This window comes from Sinocyclocheilus rhinocerous, unplaced genomic scaffold, assembly GCF_001515625.1.
Source record: "Sinocyclocheilus rhinocerous isolate Xijiao unplaced genomic scaffold, SAMN03320098_v1.1 scaffold1655, whole genome shotgun sequence".
Lineage (NCBI taxonomy): Eukaryota > Metazoa > Chordata > Actinopteri > Cypriniformes > Cyprinidae > Sinocyclocheilus > Sinocyclocheilus rhinocerous.
Window position 1 is genome coordinate 1118067 of NW_015655597.1, and position 17505 is coordinate 1135571.

Sequence of the window (17505 nt, forward strand, 5' to 3'; positions counted from 1 at the left end):
GCATGCCAATGTGCATTGGCTCGTTTAGTTTACACTCGAAGTAGATTGGTCTCTCTAAGCGAGATCCCAATTCGTCGGTCATCCGACGTGACGTCGAGAGTGACCGACTGAAAGGGAACAATAATGTACAGTATGTGGAAAATAATATGTTTTTTTAACTTTAAACCGCATAAACACATTTCATTACACCAAATACACAAAATAATGTTCTTTTTAGCAACATCATATGACCCCTTTATACATGTAACTTAATGAAAGTTGATAATTGTTTGCATTAAAAGTCAACATGAAGTGGATTTTTCAACCCATTTTGCTTATAGAAATTTGTAATGTGTTTTGTTGAAAAAGGATTTCAGTAAATAAAGTAAGTAAAAAAGTAGGGTGGGGCCTACAGTAATATTATCCAACTGGAATTGATCGGATCATGAAAAATAGCATCTTGTGTCCCAATGGTAAGAAATCTTTTTTCAGATCTGTCATTTTCTATTATTGTCATAATCTGTATTACATTAATGCTAACTGGAATTAAATTATAGTTAAATTATTATAAAAAGTATTATTATTTTTATAAAAAAGATAAAAAAGTTGCATTAATTTTCAGTAATTTTTATAATTGTTATTTATTATAATTATTGTAATTTTATATACATATATACAGTGGGTACGGAAAGTATTCAGACCCCCTTAAATTTTTCACTCTTTGTTATTGTAATTATCTAAAATAGGTTGATTAACATTATTTTTTCCCAGTCATAAAGGTGCTTGGCTGTGATGACGTCAGCTAAAACAACAGCAAAAATCATTTTATTTTAATGAATTATTACAACGATTTTTTTCTATTTTGTAATAATAATATGACCAGAAACATGTATTAAGAAAGTAAAATAATGCTGATGTTGACTTCAATCATCTTTTTTTCATCATTATTTATTTTTTATATTGTGATTTCTTTTATAAAATGATAATATTATCAGTCCTTTTTTTCCATGAAATGGACTGCAAGGGAAAAAATTTAGCTTTTTATAACAATAAAAATATTCCAGGCTAATAGCACGCTAATTTTTAAAATAATTTTTACTGTAAATTCTCTGCTTACCTTTAGCTGCATTCTCCTGCATGCTAACATCTCTGGTGGTGCGAGAGAATCGAATGCCCTTGTAATCTTGCTCCTTCACATAGACGATCACCACCCCTAGAGAAGACTGGGGTGGACTGCCCTGGTCCATCGCCTCCACTATGAGGGTGCGCTGGGTTTGCGTCAGGGTCTGGAGCTTTTCGGTGGTCTGGATCTCCCCTGTTAGTGAGTTAATAGCAAATCCTCTGACTGGCATTGCAAATCGGTAGAACACTGACCCGTTGGCTCCAAAGTCCTTATCTTCTGCTCTCATGGTGGCCACCACCTGATGCGTGGACACACTTCCACTGGACACGTTGATAATAAGCGGGTCCTGGATGAAGAATGGTGCATTGTCATTGACATCCAGGATGGTAACGGTCACCTGGGCTGTGGTGTTGCGGGGTGCGGCAGGTGACAGGTCAACCGCATACACTTGGAAGGTGTAAGAAGCTCTTTTCTCTCGGTCCAGAGGTGCTGTGGTAGTGATCCGCCCCGTGTCTGGATGTACTGTGAATGAACCTTTGGCCTCTTGACTAAGGAAGTATAAGATTTGGCCATTTTCACCTTCATCTACGTCTGTGGCTGTCTCATCCAACACCAACGAACCTACAGCAGCATCTTCTGAGACATCAACGGTGTAGCTACTGCTTCCAAACTTAGGGCTGTTGTCGTTTACATCAAGGACTGAGATGTCCACAGTGGCTGTGCTGCTCAGAGAGGGGCTCCCGTGATCTTGAACCACCACTTTCAAAGAATAACTGTTCTTCCGCTCTCGGTCCAGAGGTCTTGAGGTAGACAGAGCTCCAAAAAAAACATCAAGTCTAAAGTCACCATCTGGGTCACCAGCTAGAATTGCAACACACAGACACAACATTGGTTAACAATCAAGCAGATTGGATCTTCTTTTTATAAGAAACAAGCCTGCAATGTGAACAAAAACAGTAACATGCCTTGACCACATATAATTCAAAATGCAGTATGTTTTAACTTAAAGACTCTAAATCTGGTTTGTAATTCACTGTAGAAGCTCTTCTACATGTACCTCTATACATACAATCTAAATATCCAAAATGTTTTACCAGTGATCTTATATTCCAGTCGTCCATTCTCTCCAGTGTCCAGGTCTGTGGCTTTGAGGGTGAACAGCTCCACGGGCTCTTGGTTCTCAGGCACTTCCAGATTGTAATGCTGCTGCCCGAAAGCAGGAGCATTATCATTCTCATCCAGCACTGTGATGTGCACTTTAGCCTTGGCAAAGTTAGGGGGTATGCCTCCATCTTTTACATACACTATTGCAAAGACAAGATATAAAGAGGATTGTTAAGTTTAATAATATTTGAAATTATAATTAGAGAAAATAATATTTTAATAATAATATAACCATTTTCAGGCAAGTGTTGTTATTGTTAACCAAAACTAAAACTAAATGTTTTCGGTAATTTAAATAAAGCTGAAATAAAATAAATATTAGATGAAAAACTTAAATTAAAAAAAAAAACTAAAACAGAACATTTATTTCAGTTATTTGCCGAGGCAAATTTCAGATTTGTATTTAAGTTGAATCACTAAAATTACTAAAACTTAAATTAAAACTAAAATTAAATAAAAATTATAAATAAAAACGAATAAAAAAAATAAAAGCACAGAACCTAAAAACTAAAAATGAACTAAAATTAAAATACATAAAATAAAAATAAAAGCTAATTCAATATTAATTAGTATTATAACAGTCAATAAATAATGCTAAAATAACACTGTTTCAGCCATATTATGTGCAGATCCTGACTGTGTTTATGTACCTGTTACAGTGTAGTGGTCCTGAAGTTCTCTATCTAGAACCTGAGTGACAGATATCACACCCGTCTCTGGATTAATTGTGAATCCATCCTCAGTCACACCACCGTAAATCACCAAGCCATTAGTGCCTGCAACAAAAATAGAAATATATAATCAATAATGATCAGAATCGAATACTAGCAAACCGGATACTGAATACTGCACAGTAAACACTGCACATTACCAACTATTTTTGAGTTGAACGTGAAACCTTTCAAACTGTTTTATACTACATTGTCAATACTCATATGTTGCATATGAGTGGCATCTAGTTATTACAAATAAATTACAAATTAAATACATTTTTATAAAATGTATTATTATTTAAATAGTAATAATTTACCTAAATATATTATTTAACTTTTATTTAAATATTTTGGGGAATTTTTATTTAAAAATGCCTTTTGGCAGTCAGATCAAATAACAAGTCAAAAGAGAGATGTTAAAAATCATGGTCAATATTATTATTTAATGATAGTAATATTATTTCTAAATGATAGATCAAATCAGGTGCATTGCATTGTGGGACACAGTATTCTGTCAAGTGGCAAATGTAGTAGGTAATACTGAAAATTAGCACAAAGTGCAGAGTAAATATACTGCAAAAAAGTAGTACGAGTAGTCTGCCCTTCCTTTCTGAGTTAGAAGGTGTACAGGAAGTGAATAACCTGATGTGAATTAAAACAGAAGTAACATGTCATAAAATAAACTTTTTCATCTTAGGTTTAATACTGGTTTCATTAGTAGTTTCATCTGGCTGATTCAGCCCCTGAGTCGTGGTCCACACAAGTGTTAAGTGTGGACCAAAGACATACGGGTGCCAGATTGCGTGCAAAGTCAGCGAGCTTTGGCACGAGCACCTGCTTACTCAATTAAAGCTTCCTGAAGAATGTCTTTACAATCTCTCCTTCATACTCTCTCACTGAGCCCAGGGGGCTGAGAATGAGTCCCACATACCCTCCACAGGAAGTGTAAAAAAAAAACACTGCCCTCACCGCAACACAACATAACTGCTTTAACTAGATGGCGAAGATTTCAGACACAGGTCATGAATTTCTAAAAGGTTGGAATACCCTGAAATGCAGGTGATTCTTTTTAGAAGTAAAGGCACATTTAACACATGGATTACTGCAGGAATTATTAGACTATTCCTCACCGTGATCCCGGTCTGAGGCGGAGACCTTGAGTATGCTTGTTCCTGCTGGCTGGTTCTCTTTGATTTGGGCTTCAAATTCGCTGCGTTCAAACCATGGTGCTTCATCATTCACATCAATCACCTGGATAGACAGCACCTGAGTGGTGGAATGCTGGGGTATCCCATGATCCTCAGCGACAATGGTGAGGTTGTAGCTCTCCTGTTCCTCACGATCCAGAGGTTTGAGGATGGAGAGAGAGCCTGGAGAAGAGGGGGAGAGAAAAACATCTGGAAATCTGCTGCAGATGGCCTCATGATCATTTGCCCTGTGGCTGTAGACGTGCGACTGAGGTCAGGAAGCTGTTCTGTTTTATACTATGCATATTTGTAATATTTCATTATCTACGCACATGCCAAACACTATCTTAAAGGGGTCATATGATGCTTTTTTTAAAGATCATTATTTTCTCTACATGAATATGGCTCGGCAAATCAGTTGCTCTGCTGAGGTTAGAAGTTCATTTGTGACTAAAATAGCCCACCACAACAAATACTGATGAGATTACCTTTAGAAAAAGTTCTGTTGTAGTACCATATTGATGCTATACAGCATAATATTGAATGATACCATGATATTACCACAGTGCATATCTAAAAAAAAGTTAGCTGGTAGGTTAGCTTAGGCAGCTAGCTTAGGATGCCGTAACTACTGTACACCATTGTGTGGGTAAAAAGCATTTTTCTCCATTAATGGCCATGTAAAGGTAGTTGTTTTTTTCAGCAAGCAACATAAAAAAAATTATTATTAAATGTAATATAATATAATATGTTAATATAATATAAATATATACATGCAGATTTTTTAAAGTTTTAATATTAATATTTAAGATTTTTTTAAGTTGTCATTTTTTTCTATTTAGCTTTAAATTATTTTTATTTATTTTTTAGTAATTTAGTAGTTCAGCTTCAACATTTATTTATTATTTATACAGATTATTTATAATGTTTAATATAATAAAATAATACATGTGCCAGCTGAAAAATTGCCACTGAGAAGAATGGGTGCTACCGTTCTCTAAGCATATTGGAAGTTTTTGGTTTTATTTATCTGTATATTCATTCATTGCTTCAGGGGCTAATTCATCTTTGATGGTCCTATGTGAACATAAAACTGCTCATACAACATAGAAGTCAAATACAATATCCATAACTACAGTCTGAAATTCATTTGAGCTGTATTCCTCCTCCGTTTAGCTCCTCCACTCTCTATAAGGAATTTGAGAATGAAGATTTTTGCTGACTTTCTGGTATGAAGACCAAGGAAGAAAGCTGTTGTCATGATTCCATTTTGAACCTTTCCAGCTATACCTCTCTGCAATGCTGTCATGAGCAAGACCCCAGGCGAGGGTCACATTTAGGATAAACACACCCCTGTGGTCGATATGGCAGCCTGACTGCTTGCTGACTGCGAAATATTATTGTGTGTTTGTGAGAAGTCTGTGTGCGGTCTCCTTTTTTTAAATTTATAATCCACCAAACACTCTAGTTTTAAACACATCATTGAGATGTTTGAGCTGGCTCATGCTTCTGAATACGGTAGCTCTGGTTTTGTGCTTAACGTCCATCTCTAGACCTCCTACTTAAAGTGTCCAAAGAGTTTGAAGACTTTCTCCTCAGTGTCTGGCTAATATCAGCTGTGACTTTATTGTGTGCTTCAACCCAACTTTTATATACATAGTATATAGTATACACCTTATTTAGAACAGAAATGAAACACTAACCTACATCATAAACCATCTGACAATAATGGAAGGAAAATCGACTACAGCTGTTCAGTCGATTAGGTGACTTTGTCTATTTAAACTAATTTTGCGTGAGCTGTAAATGGTCGTATTCTTGGATAATGGGAGGAATTTCAAACTAATACATGCATATTTCCAACGCCAAATCAAGGAGGTCCGGTCAATGGGGCAAAATCAAAGTGCACTCCCATTAATAATCGTTCAAGTAAATGATCTGTTCTGCTAAATTACTTCTGGATTTGAGTGAATGGCCCATAAAGCAGCGTGGTGTGAGAAAGAGATGTTTTTCAAATAGAGCAAAGTAATGATTCTTACCACTGTTCGGGCTTAGGCCGAACCGCCCTGCTGTGTTTCCTGACTGGATACTATAGGACACTTGGCCATTTTCGCCCTGGTCCGCATCCCGAGCAATGACGTAAAGCAGGACAAAGCCCACCGGCTGGTCCTCCATCACACTAACAGCAATCGGGGAGCTGAAGATCGGAGCGTTGTCGTTTTCATCGGTGACGAACACTCGTGCCGTCACCGATCCCCAGAGTCTCTGATTGGGGTCCGAGGCTGAATCCATTGCATGGACCACCAGGAACAGGATGGAGGTCTCCTCATGGTCCAGCTCTCGGCTCAGTTTTAAGACTCCCGTGACAGGATCAAGACTAAAGAGGTCTGGGATGTCAGGCCACCGCTGTTGGATAGAATAACGTATCTCGCTGTTGGGTCCACTGCCATCTTTATCAGCCGCCTGGAAGGTGTAAATGGAGGAACCAGCTTGTATGTTCTCAGGAATAACAATAGTGACTGGATCTTCTGGAAACTCTGGTGCATGGTCATTACTATCCTGCACGTTGATTTCCAACTGAACCATGTGAGTGCTTGGATAGGCCTTGGAGAAATCGTCCACTTCGATCTGTAGAGTATACCGTGACCCTTTTTCATAATCCAGTTCTCTAACCAAGTAAACATCTCCTGTGAGACGGTCAACCATAAAGGTTCCTTCATGATCTGTGCCTCCCACTACAAGGTAGGTCACCTGACCGTTTAAGGTAATTTCCTGCTGGTCATGTGCTCTAACTGAGCCAATAACAGAGCCTGGCTTGGCTCCCTCCACTGAGTTGAGGGTCATGGATAGGGTGTTGGGTTTTGGAGGAGTCCTTGTGGAGCCAATGACCTACAGATTGAGAACACCAAGATTTCAGAAGATACATTAGTTACATTTTAAGCTCAACTGGTATATTTTACAATACACCTCCTTGAACTATGTAACAAAAAGTGTCAGTTAAGACATTTATAATGTTAGAGAAGATTTCTATTTCAAATAAATGCTGAACTTTCCATTCATCAAAGCATTCTAAAAAACTTCCACAAAAAAATTAAGCAGCACAACTGTTTTCGACATTGATAATAATAAGAAAGGTTTCTTGAGACTAAATCAGGATATTAGAATGATTTCTGAAGGATCATGTGACACTGAAGACTGGAGTAAACTCAGCTTTGCCATTACAAGAATAACACTGTAAAAAAAATTTAATAAAAAACAGCTCTTTTGAATTATAACAACATTTCACAATGTTACTGTTTTACTGTATTTTTATAAATGCAGCCTTGGTTACCATAAAAGACTTCTTTCAATGCTGAAAGAATAAAATGGAGTGAACCTGTCTGCCAACATTAAAGGCCCGTGATATCATTTCCTAAGTCCTTGAAGTACAGTAAAAGCTGGAAAATGGTTGACATGTGAAGCCTTTCATACTAATATCCCCATGTAAAAACAAAACACTACACACATACCGGATCACAGGAAGGAAAGCAACAGAAGGATTGACGCTGATCTATTTCTTGGCTCTCTTTTAGGTGCAAAGTACACTGGACTTTCAAAATGAAGCTGGCATTACTGATGGTATGTAAAATATTATCTTGAGATTGCTACAGTGCAAGGTTCTGTGGTGCGAGCATATCGGCGTTAGTGCTACCGAGGTTTGCAGCTTTCTGTTTTATCATGGGGAACCACAGCTGGGCCTCATCAGAGCCATCTGGGAACACTTGATTCAAAGGTGCATTCTCCCTCAGTCTCTCTCTCTCACTCCACTGCTCCCTCACTCTCATCTTCCCCATACAAACAGGGAGAACAGAAATCGCATGCAACCGCACACTCTACAATTAGCCGCCAACTCCCTTTTTGAAATCACATCTGTAAAAGCACTAAAGATGTTTCGCTACAAAAGAGAACTGGCAAGAATCATTCTGCAGAGAACAAACTCTTTAGAATACAAATTCTCTTACGTTGGAATAAAAAGCCATGAAAATTATCCTATTGTCAAGGATATAGTTTGAAATGTCTGATTCATGCAGTTCCAAACTGAGTTTTGGGATTAATACAGGGTTTTGTGTTACAGTATGTTCCTCTGGAACAGGAAATAATCCTGGGAGTTTTGAGGTGTTTGTGTTTGCATAGACAGGAGCTGGCCTCTGGGTCACAGCTCATTTCCCTGCTTGAATAATGATACCACAGCTCAGGGGACTGTAAGTATGATGATAGTTTGGCACAGTGAAAGACGATTGTCCATATTGGTGCTCATAAAAATGTTGGCAGATTATCTAAAAAAAAATTAATTAAGGGTAGTCTTATGACTTGAAGCAACCAGCCAAAACATGCTAAAAGACTCCAGGCACCTTGGCAACCACACACAACACTTCTCAGAAAGTTTTGCACAGGCAGAAAATAAAATGAAATAAAATAAAATAATGACAAAAGCACATAACAAAATGACTTCAACTAAAATTACATGAAATTGCTAAAAAAAAACGAATTAAACTGAAAACTGAAAATCTTAAAATAAAAGCTAATTCTAAAATATTTATAAATAAGACTTTAATAGAATATATACTAAATAGTAGATAGTACTATAATATATAATAACATTGTTCATTTTTGAAGACTTTAGTTACACTCAGTTTCTGGTCAAAAGTTTAAGCATAAACTAAACTAAACTAAAATAAAATAAAATAATGACTGCTTGATGCTACACAAATATGGTTAAATGTGAGCTATTGGCATCGCTTTGACTTTTTTCCATTTTAGTTTTTAACTATATAGACTCTAAAAGGGAGAAATTATGAAGCAGAGGGAGTTAGTGGCATGTCGGAAGCCAGATTTAAACCTGTATCTCCTGCATGAGCACCAAAGTCCAACATGTACCCTCACCACTAGATCACGGGTCTGACATACTTACCTTGATTCTAACATTGAAAGTGATGTTTTAAAAAGTGCCTGGATAGTCTCACCTGTATAAGTAAGGCAGTTGAAGAGCTCTGAGATGGAGCTCCACGGTCCGTGGCAGTGACGGTGAAGCTGTACTCTGCCTTTTCAGCTCGCCTCAGGGGGGAAGAGGAGCGCAGCTCTCCGGTGTTTGGGTTCAAGGAGAAACGTTCCGCTCTGGAGCCTTAAAAAGCAAGGCCAAATGAAAGCATAAATATAGACATATATGGTAGTATAATTATCCGTACAATACATCACACTGGGCACAAAGATAACTGTAAGGACATATGTTTACGTTTTACAGGCTTACCATTTTGCAATAACATCCTCTGGCAATAAGAAGACCCAAAGCCCAAAATATGAAATATTCTAGACTTTTACTTACCTGATAATGAGTAAAAAATAGTGCCATTCTCTCCCTCATCTGGGTCTTTGGCGTGTAGAGTTCCTAATAAAGAACCGGCAGGAAGACCCTCCTGAACCTGGAAAACATCAAGCAAGTTTTAAACAACACAGTCTGGCTGCTTATAGTCGATACAAACAACTTCAAGAGCGGGAACAAATCCAAGGTCACAAACAATTTTTGAAAGATATTATGTACAGACGTAATGATGTTTTTATGATGTGTAAACTGTGCTTTAATAAACACAAGCACCTATGTTATGACACACTGATTTAAGGCTTTAAATATAGTGTGTGCCGGTCTGTTTCTTGCCTGAATGAGAATCTCCCTGCCAGGCTGTGTGTGGCTGAACGCTGGCGCGTTGTCGTTCTCATCCAGCACCGTGATATGGGCTGTTCCGGTGGCACTACGTGGAGGGGTACCACTGTCCTGAACCACCACGATGAGCTGATAACTAGACTGTTGCTCGCGGTCTAGAGCCGCTCTGGTACTGATTTCACCTAAACGTGAAATGTTTGAGTTAGTCAGAATACTCAGTCTAGAATGCTGCAAATGATTTTCAGTGTAGTTATTGTCAACTAAAACTATTAAAAAAATTATTTTCGTATATTGAAATAAAGTTGAAATAAATTAAATATAAATATTAGATTAAAAAAATTATAAAAATTAGAAATTTGGCCTTGGCCAAATAAAACTGAACTAAAATTAAGTTAAAGTACTATAATTACTAAAACCAAAATTAAAATAAATGTAATCTAAATAGAAATACTAAAAAAAAAAAAAATAATAATAATAAAAATAAAAATGACAAAAATACTGAAAATACAAAAATAATATATAATTTATAATATTCATAAATACTTATAAGAGTATACGGTATATAAATAATACTAAAATAACAGTTGATGAAGAGTCAAAAGTTTAGAGTCTAGAGAGGGATTTTCAACCATGCCCAGAATGAAATTAAATGAAATAAAATAAAATAAAAATAAAACAAAAAACAACATAAAACACCGTTTCTTTCTGCTTTCTAAAACTGGAATCTTTTCTGTTGGAGATAATAATCATTATTTGTTATTAATAACAAATGTTTTTGCAGGTTTGTGTTCCAGCTCACCAGTTTGGGAATTGATTTGGAAGTAGCGGTCCGTGTGGAGTAATCTGTATGTAAGGCGGCTGTTGAGACCAGCGTCGCGGTCAGTAGCAGACACCCTCCCGAAACCAGTTCCCGCAGGCAAGTTCTCTCTCACTGCCAAGAACACCCTCTCCTGAGAGAAACGAGGAGAATTATCATTTTCATCAGTGACGGAAACTCTCACTGTTGCGCTGCCGGTCTTCCCCATCTGGCTGCTTCCAGAAGTGGCAAGCACAGTTAACAGGTAAATATCCTTGGCTTCACGGTCCAAAGCACTCTTAACAAACAGCCATCCGCTGTCCGGGGCAATCCCAAAGCCCGCCGCGTCCCCATCAGGCCGGAGCCGGTATGCCAGTGTGGAAGATGGTGTGGAGCCTTTGGATGACCCTCCATTTCCGTTGGGATCTCTATTGAGCGCCCGGACCTGTAAGAAGTTGGTGTTGAGTGGTGTGTTCTCCTTCAGCTCCACACGGTAGGTCATCGTGTCAAACACAGGACCCTGGCTGTTCTCCGCCTGGATGTGAACCACCAGGCTGAACGTAGTGCTGAGCTGAGGTGCGCCACTGTCTTTTGCGATCACTTGGAGGTCATAGCGAGGTACGCTGTCGTACGACAGACTCCCAATTAGCCGGATTTCCCCACTGCTGCGCTCCATGCCAAACGTGCGCTGCCCTCCGTCCGACATCAGGTCAAAGCTCAGCTGTCCGTTAGGGCCGGAGTCGCGGTCTTCGGCCTGCACGCGGTACACCACAGTACCCATTTTTGTGGCTTCTGGTAGGAGCAGAGACTCAGACGATGATGGGAAAAATATGGGGGTGTTATCGTTCACATCTGCAATGGTGACTCGAACGCGAGTCTCTCCAAAAGCTGGAGGGGAACCGCTGCGCACTTGAATTTCCAAGTCGAAAAAGGGTCGTGACTCATGGTCCAGAGGAAGGCTTGTTCTGAGCGCTCCAGTTTCTGTATCGACCATGAAATAACTATCTGGATCCCCAGCAGAGATAGTGTAGGTGACATCCTTAGAGACTCCTGGAGCGAGAAAGAGATGGGATAAGATATATAAGCAATGATTTAGCAGATGATTTAATCTAAAGTGACTTTCTAAACTTATTACAAGGACAGTTTTCTTGGAGAAACTTAAGGAAACAATGGTGATGATTCATGGATCATCCCTTGAGTGATTCAAACCTGCAACTTTTTGGTTACAAACGCAGATGTTTAATTATGCTCATCAAGGCAGCATTTATTTGATCAAACATCTTGTGAAATGTTATAACTTAAAATAACTGCTTTCTATTCTAATATATTTTAAAATGTAATTCATTCTTGTGTTGGATTTTCTGCCTCATTACTCCAGTCTTCAGTGTCACGTGATCCTTCAGAAATCATTCTAATATGCTGATTTGCTGCTCAAGAATAATTTCTTATTATTATAAATGTTGAAAACAGTTGTGCTGCTTAATATTTTTGTGAAAACTGCTATACATTTTTCAAGATTCTTTGATGAATAGCTCAAAAAACTGCATTTATTTGAAATAGAAACTTTTTGTAACAATGCATTGTAAAAGTCTTTAATGCATCCTTGCAGAATGAAATAGTATTAATTTCTTTAAAAAAAATATTATATCAGATTATATTGGATAAATATCAGGTATTATTGGTTACTTAATTGTACATGCCTATTTCCACTATTTTCACATTTCCCCAATTATTACTTACTTAAAGTAAGTAGTTAAAAATACTGTAATAACACCGTTAAATGTAATCTTTTGCAAATCTCAAAATTAACATACATTTTTCATTCAGTACATTATAATGGCATGATGCCTAAATTCACTTTAAAATTCACATTTCAAATGACTTTTAGTTTTTAGTGTTTTATTTAAAATTTATTTAGATAAAATACTATCAAATTTAAATACTGGCAATTTATAAGTTATCAGCCATACATGAATCATGCTTTACATTATCAGCTTATCAATATCAGCCAGAATTGTAATATCAGCGCATCCCTAGTACAGACAGGTACATCCTATAGAATTCCCCATAATTTTTCATTAAACATCCCAACATATGCCTGTGCTATCAGAAAATATACATCAACAAATAATTTCTAGCAACATGAGGTAGAGTGGAATCTGTGATGGATGTGACTTTTTAATAAAGTTCACGCTGCAGCTGCTGCTCTATTTGCACAACTGGCTCAGCGAGAGTGAAAATATTCCCCATCAGGCTTTTCAGCACCACTGACTGTCTCACAGACACCAATTCATGCTTCAGAGAGCCACAGCAGTGAGGTTAGCAGAGCTATGTGAAAGTATGCAGCAGCACATGGCTACTTATACCTAATATAATGGTAATTCCAAGAAGATGTAACATGGAAATAAATAGCTGAAACTAACCATTCCTGCCGCTGGCCCTCACTACGCCAACCTCGGTACCCCGGAGCACGTCCTCAGACACGGTGAAGAAGTACTGCGCCTGCTCGAACACCGGAGGCGCCACTGAGCCGGCCACAACGCTGATGTTCACTCTGGCATTGACAGGTGCTGTGAGACCGCCTCCGTCCCGTGCTGTGATCACCATGGTGATGACGGAGTTGGCCTTTCCATGCAGCGAGCGTGACAGCGAGATCACACCTAACAGGACAAAAATTGAATTAAACGAGATATATGATTAGGCCTGAAGACTCTGAGAACTACATATGAGGATACGGATGAGCAAATTTGCTCAGCCTTTTTTCAAGCTGACAACCGTTTATTGGACTTTAAAAAAAAATAAATAAATAAATTGTGTTCCTTGAAGAAAGTCATAAGGGTTTTGCTAAGTCACACAAAATTTACATTTTAGGTGAATTATTACCTAAATATAAAAGTTAATTTATATATACAGACAGACAGACAGACAGACAGATAGATAGATAGATAGATAGATAGATAGATAGATAGATAGATAAAATAAAAATAAAATATCTAACAATAAAATATATCAAATTATGTTTAAAATAAACGGTATAAAATATATAAACATATAACTTTTTCAGCTAGATGACAAGTCAACAGTTCTCAATTTCATTTAGTTAAACTTGATGTATTAAAACAACAAACTAAAATAAAAAATTTATAAAAACTATATACACTATATATACATTTTTAGATAGATAGATAGATAGATAGATAAAATAAAAATAAAATATCTAACAATAAAATATATCAAATTATGTTTAAAATAAACGGTATAAAATATATAAACATATAACTTTTTCAGCTAGATGACAAGTCAACAGTTCTCAATTTCATTTAGTTAAACTTGATGTATTAAAACAACAAACTAAAATAAAAAATTTATAAAAACTATATACACTATATATACATTTTTAGAAAAAAAAAAATAATAAAAATGAGAAGAACACAAAAGAAATGACCAAAAAGCCAAATACCTAAATATCTAATTTAATAATTGAAATACCTGTGTCCTTGTTGAGGGTAAAGAAATTGGATCCTCCATCAAGGACAGTGTGATATGTCACTTTACCATTTGCACCAGCATCTGGGTCGTGGGCCTTTACCCTGACAACGGAGGTCCCGGGCATGCTCTGTGTGCTCAAGCTGACGGCGTAGTTCACAGGGTAGAATGTAGGTCTGTTGTCATTAATGTCCACCAGTGACACCTTCACATAGGCGGAGGATGTAAGGCCTCCCTACGGGAAAATATCATATAATTTTACTGATGATAACAACAGCGGGATTGTAGATACTGTCACACTACTGTCTAATCAATCTGGATGATTTCTTGTGTGTAATAATGCAGAAGAAAATTTCACAGTGGGATATAATTGCCTTTCCAGGTTATGAGGGGCCAGTGAGCTATAGTATATAGTGTAGTGGGCCTGTTCGCTCATCACAGACAGCATTTTATGGCTGCATTAATAAATGAAATGAGAAACAAAGCGGGCCGCTGCTAGCAGCTTATAAAGGGAAATAGCATGAGTGTGTGTATGTACAGAAATGTGCCCCTGGGACACTGCGCTTTATTGCCTTTTCGTTTAAAGAGCTGATGATTGTTGTAACTGGCAACTGAGAGAAGACAGAATTGAGCAGGGTATGTGACTGGGCATCTAGGTGCTACACGATAGAACTTATGGTGTTTTTTTAAATCAACCTTTATGCTTCTGAAGTGAGTTTTAAGGTTTTTAACTCTCAAAGCTGCAGTGTATAATTTTTCAAATTAAACAGGTTTCTCAAACACCTTACATACAATGTGGCCCTTTAAGCAATATTGTGTGTTGAGTTTAAGACCAACGAACAGCGCTTATGGCATAATGTTGATTACCAAAATAATAATAATAATAATCTTGGTTACAGTGAGACCAGTGTTATTTTAGTAATATTTAGATACCATTATAGTATTTATTAATATTTTGAATTCGGTTTTACTTTTATATCTTTATTTTTCATTTTAATTGTAGTAATTTAGTTTTGTGCTTTTGTCATGTATTAGTTTTTATATATATATACTGTAGCTTTAATTTATTTTTATTTTATTTTTATTTTTAAACTAAGTTTTAGTTTTAGTAATTTTAGTACTTCACCTTTACATTATTTATTTCAATTTCAAGTAGTTGCCAAGGGAACACTTCTAAATTTTCATTTAAGTTTAAGCTTTTTATCTAATATTTATATTTTATTTAAAAATTCTACAGCTACTATTAAAAACAGAAGTGAATGAGGCCCGTTTAAAAATACTCATGGTTTCATAAGTGTATCTAAAATATGCAAACAATGTGCAAATAATACGAGTGTTGACATGATTTTAATTTGAAAAAAAGTGTAAAGTTATTCCCATATTTACAATTTCGTTGCCATGGCAACATAACACCAAAAACTTTCAAATGAATTATTTCTCATAATGATCTATCTATCTATCTATCTATCTAAATTCTAAATTATGAGAACAATTTCACAGCTCAAAAACACTAATTTTAACAGATGAATTAATGTTTTCATAAAATTATAAGCTTCACATTTCTGGTCTCCAAGAATTGACCCCATTCACTTCCACAGTAAGCACCTCACCATAAAGTTGAATACTATTAGAGGCAGGTACAAACTCATTCCCTCACCCCATCCGTTGCAGTCACAGTGAAGTCAAAACTGTCTGATCCTTCATCTCGATCCAGAGCCACACTGGTGCAGATCTGTCCAGTCTCCTTATTGATGGTGAACTGGCTGGGTGGAGCACTAGCGGGCCCGGATCCAATAGAATATGTAATGGCCCCAAATGACCCACCATCTGCATCGCCTGCTTTTACCTGTGGAGCACAAACACAGAGAACATTGTCAGAATTATGGTCGCCTGACGTCCTAAACCAGAGAATACAACAAGATCAGATTCAGAGGTCTTAATATGTTTTCATTAAAATAATTAATCAATAATGCTGAGACTTCAGTATGGTCCCATTAAATAACCAAGACACTCCAGACATAAATCCCCATTCCTTTGTATTTTCTTTCTCTCTGTCCTCTAGCTGATTGTACCATGGATTTACTGCCAGCCGGTCTGATCTTGGCCGCACCTGTCTCATCAATCTCTCACAGTGGAGTGGGAAAACAAGAGAAGGCAGAAAGAGAAGGAGAGAGAGAGCAGGAATGAAAAGTGTCTCCACTCTTCGATTCACAATCCCTGCCCTTGAATGCCTGGGTGAATGTCTATGGAAAGAGGGCCACTCTTGCTGAGAGATGGAGACTCTAAAGAGTAATGAGGAGGAGGTAACTGAGCATTAGCTTCTCGTGGTGAAGGACGCCACGACTGATGCAAGCGGAAAAATCTGGCCTTGTTTTCGGGAAGAGCTATGGCCAATTTATGGTGACATTAATGTGAGGACAGAAGCGTAGATTCATCAAATGCATACCATATGTAGCCATACAATATTGAATACAGTGTTTTCATGAGGGACAAATGTTACTGAGGGAATTCTGGATATTCTCAGGAGATTTCAGGGACTGTTGCTGTAGTTGCTGAAGGCTAGGAAAGGGAAAAATGTCTTGAATCTCTTTCCTCTATATTTCCACAAATCATAAAAGCCTTTGTTTGTCTGGGCATCCTGCCCTCCCTGTGCGCTGGTTTCTGTACAGCGCCTCAATGATATGTTGGTGGCATGACCAACTTACAGGGTGGAAAGCAGTCGGAAAATGTGTAAGAGATGGTCTGGATTGGGACAAACACTATTTTTTTGGATGCAAAGGAAGGAATCAAAAGTAACTTGATGAAATACACTACCATCCAAAAGTTTGGTGTAATTAATTTATATTTTTATTCTGCAAGTGTGCATTAAATTGATCAAAAATTTAAGTAATGACTTATTAAAGTAATAAATAAATGTTCTTCTAAAATGTTTTATTCATCAAAAAACACCGAAAAAGGGAACACTTTGTCCACAAAGAAATATTAAGCAGCGAAACACATTTCAACTTTGATAAAAATAAGAAATGTTTCTTGAGCAGCAAATCAGCATATTAGAATGATTTCTGAAGGATCATGTGACACTGAAGACTGGAGTAATGATGCTGAAAATTCAGCTTTACCATAACAGAAATACATTACATCTTTAAATATCTAAAAATTGAAAATAGTTATTTTAAATTATAATTATATTTCATAGTATTACACTTTTTTAAACCAGACTTTTGATAAAATAAATGCATCTTGGTGAGCATAAGGCACTTAAAAAAAGTTTACTTACAGATGTTTAATGTACAGTTAAAATATATATAAAACAAGGTAATATATATATATACATATATATATATATATATATATATATA

General features: G+C 36.8%; 1 protein-coding gene across 1 annotated transcript in view; it reads right to left on the minus strand.

Moving 5' to 3' along the window:
• LOC107718741 (protocadherin-16-like) overlaps positions 1-17505 on the minus strand; it is a 97633-nt gene that overhangs the window by 6837 nt on the left and 73291 nt on the right. The window contains exons 3-14 of the mRNA XM_016525964.1: positions 15804-15992; positions 14150-14381; positions 13084-13320; positions 10664-11710; positions 9859-10046; positions 9529-9625; positions 9170-9327; positions 6206-7055; positions 4110-4349; positions 2917-3042; positions 2197-2406; positions 1097-1963 (exon numbers count right to left, since the gene is read on the minus strand). Coding sequence (XP_016381450.1) covers positions 1097-1963; positions 2197-2406; positions 2917-3042; positions 4110-4349; positions 6206-7055; positions 9170-9327; positions 9529-9625; positions 9859-10046; positions 10664-11710; positions 13084-13320; positions 14150-14381; positions 15804-15992 — 4441 coding nt within the window. The remainder of the gene's footprint in view (positions 1-1096; positions 1964-2196; positions 2407-2916; positions 3043-4109; positions 4350-6205; positions 7056-9169; positions 9328-9528; positions 9626-9858; positions 10047-10663; positions 11711-13083; positions 13321-14149; positions 14382-15803; positions 15993-17505) is intronic.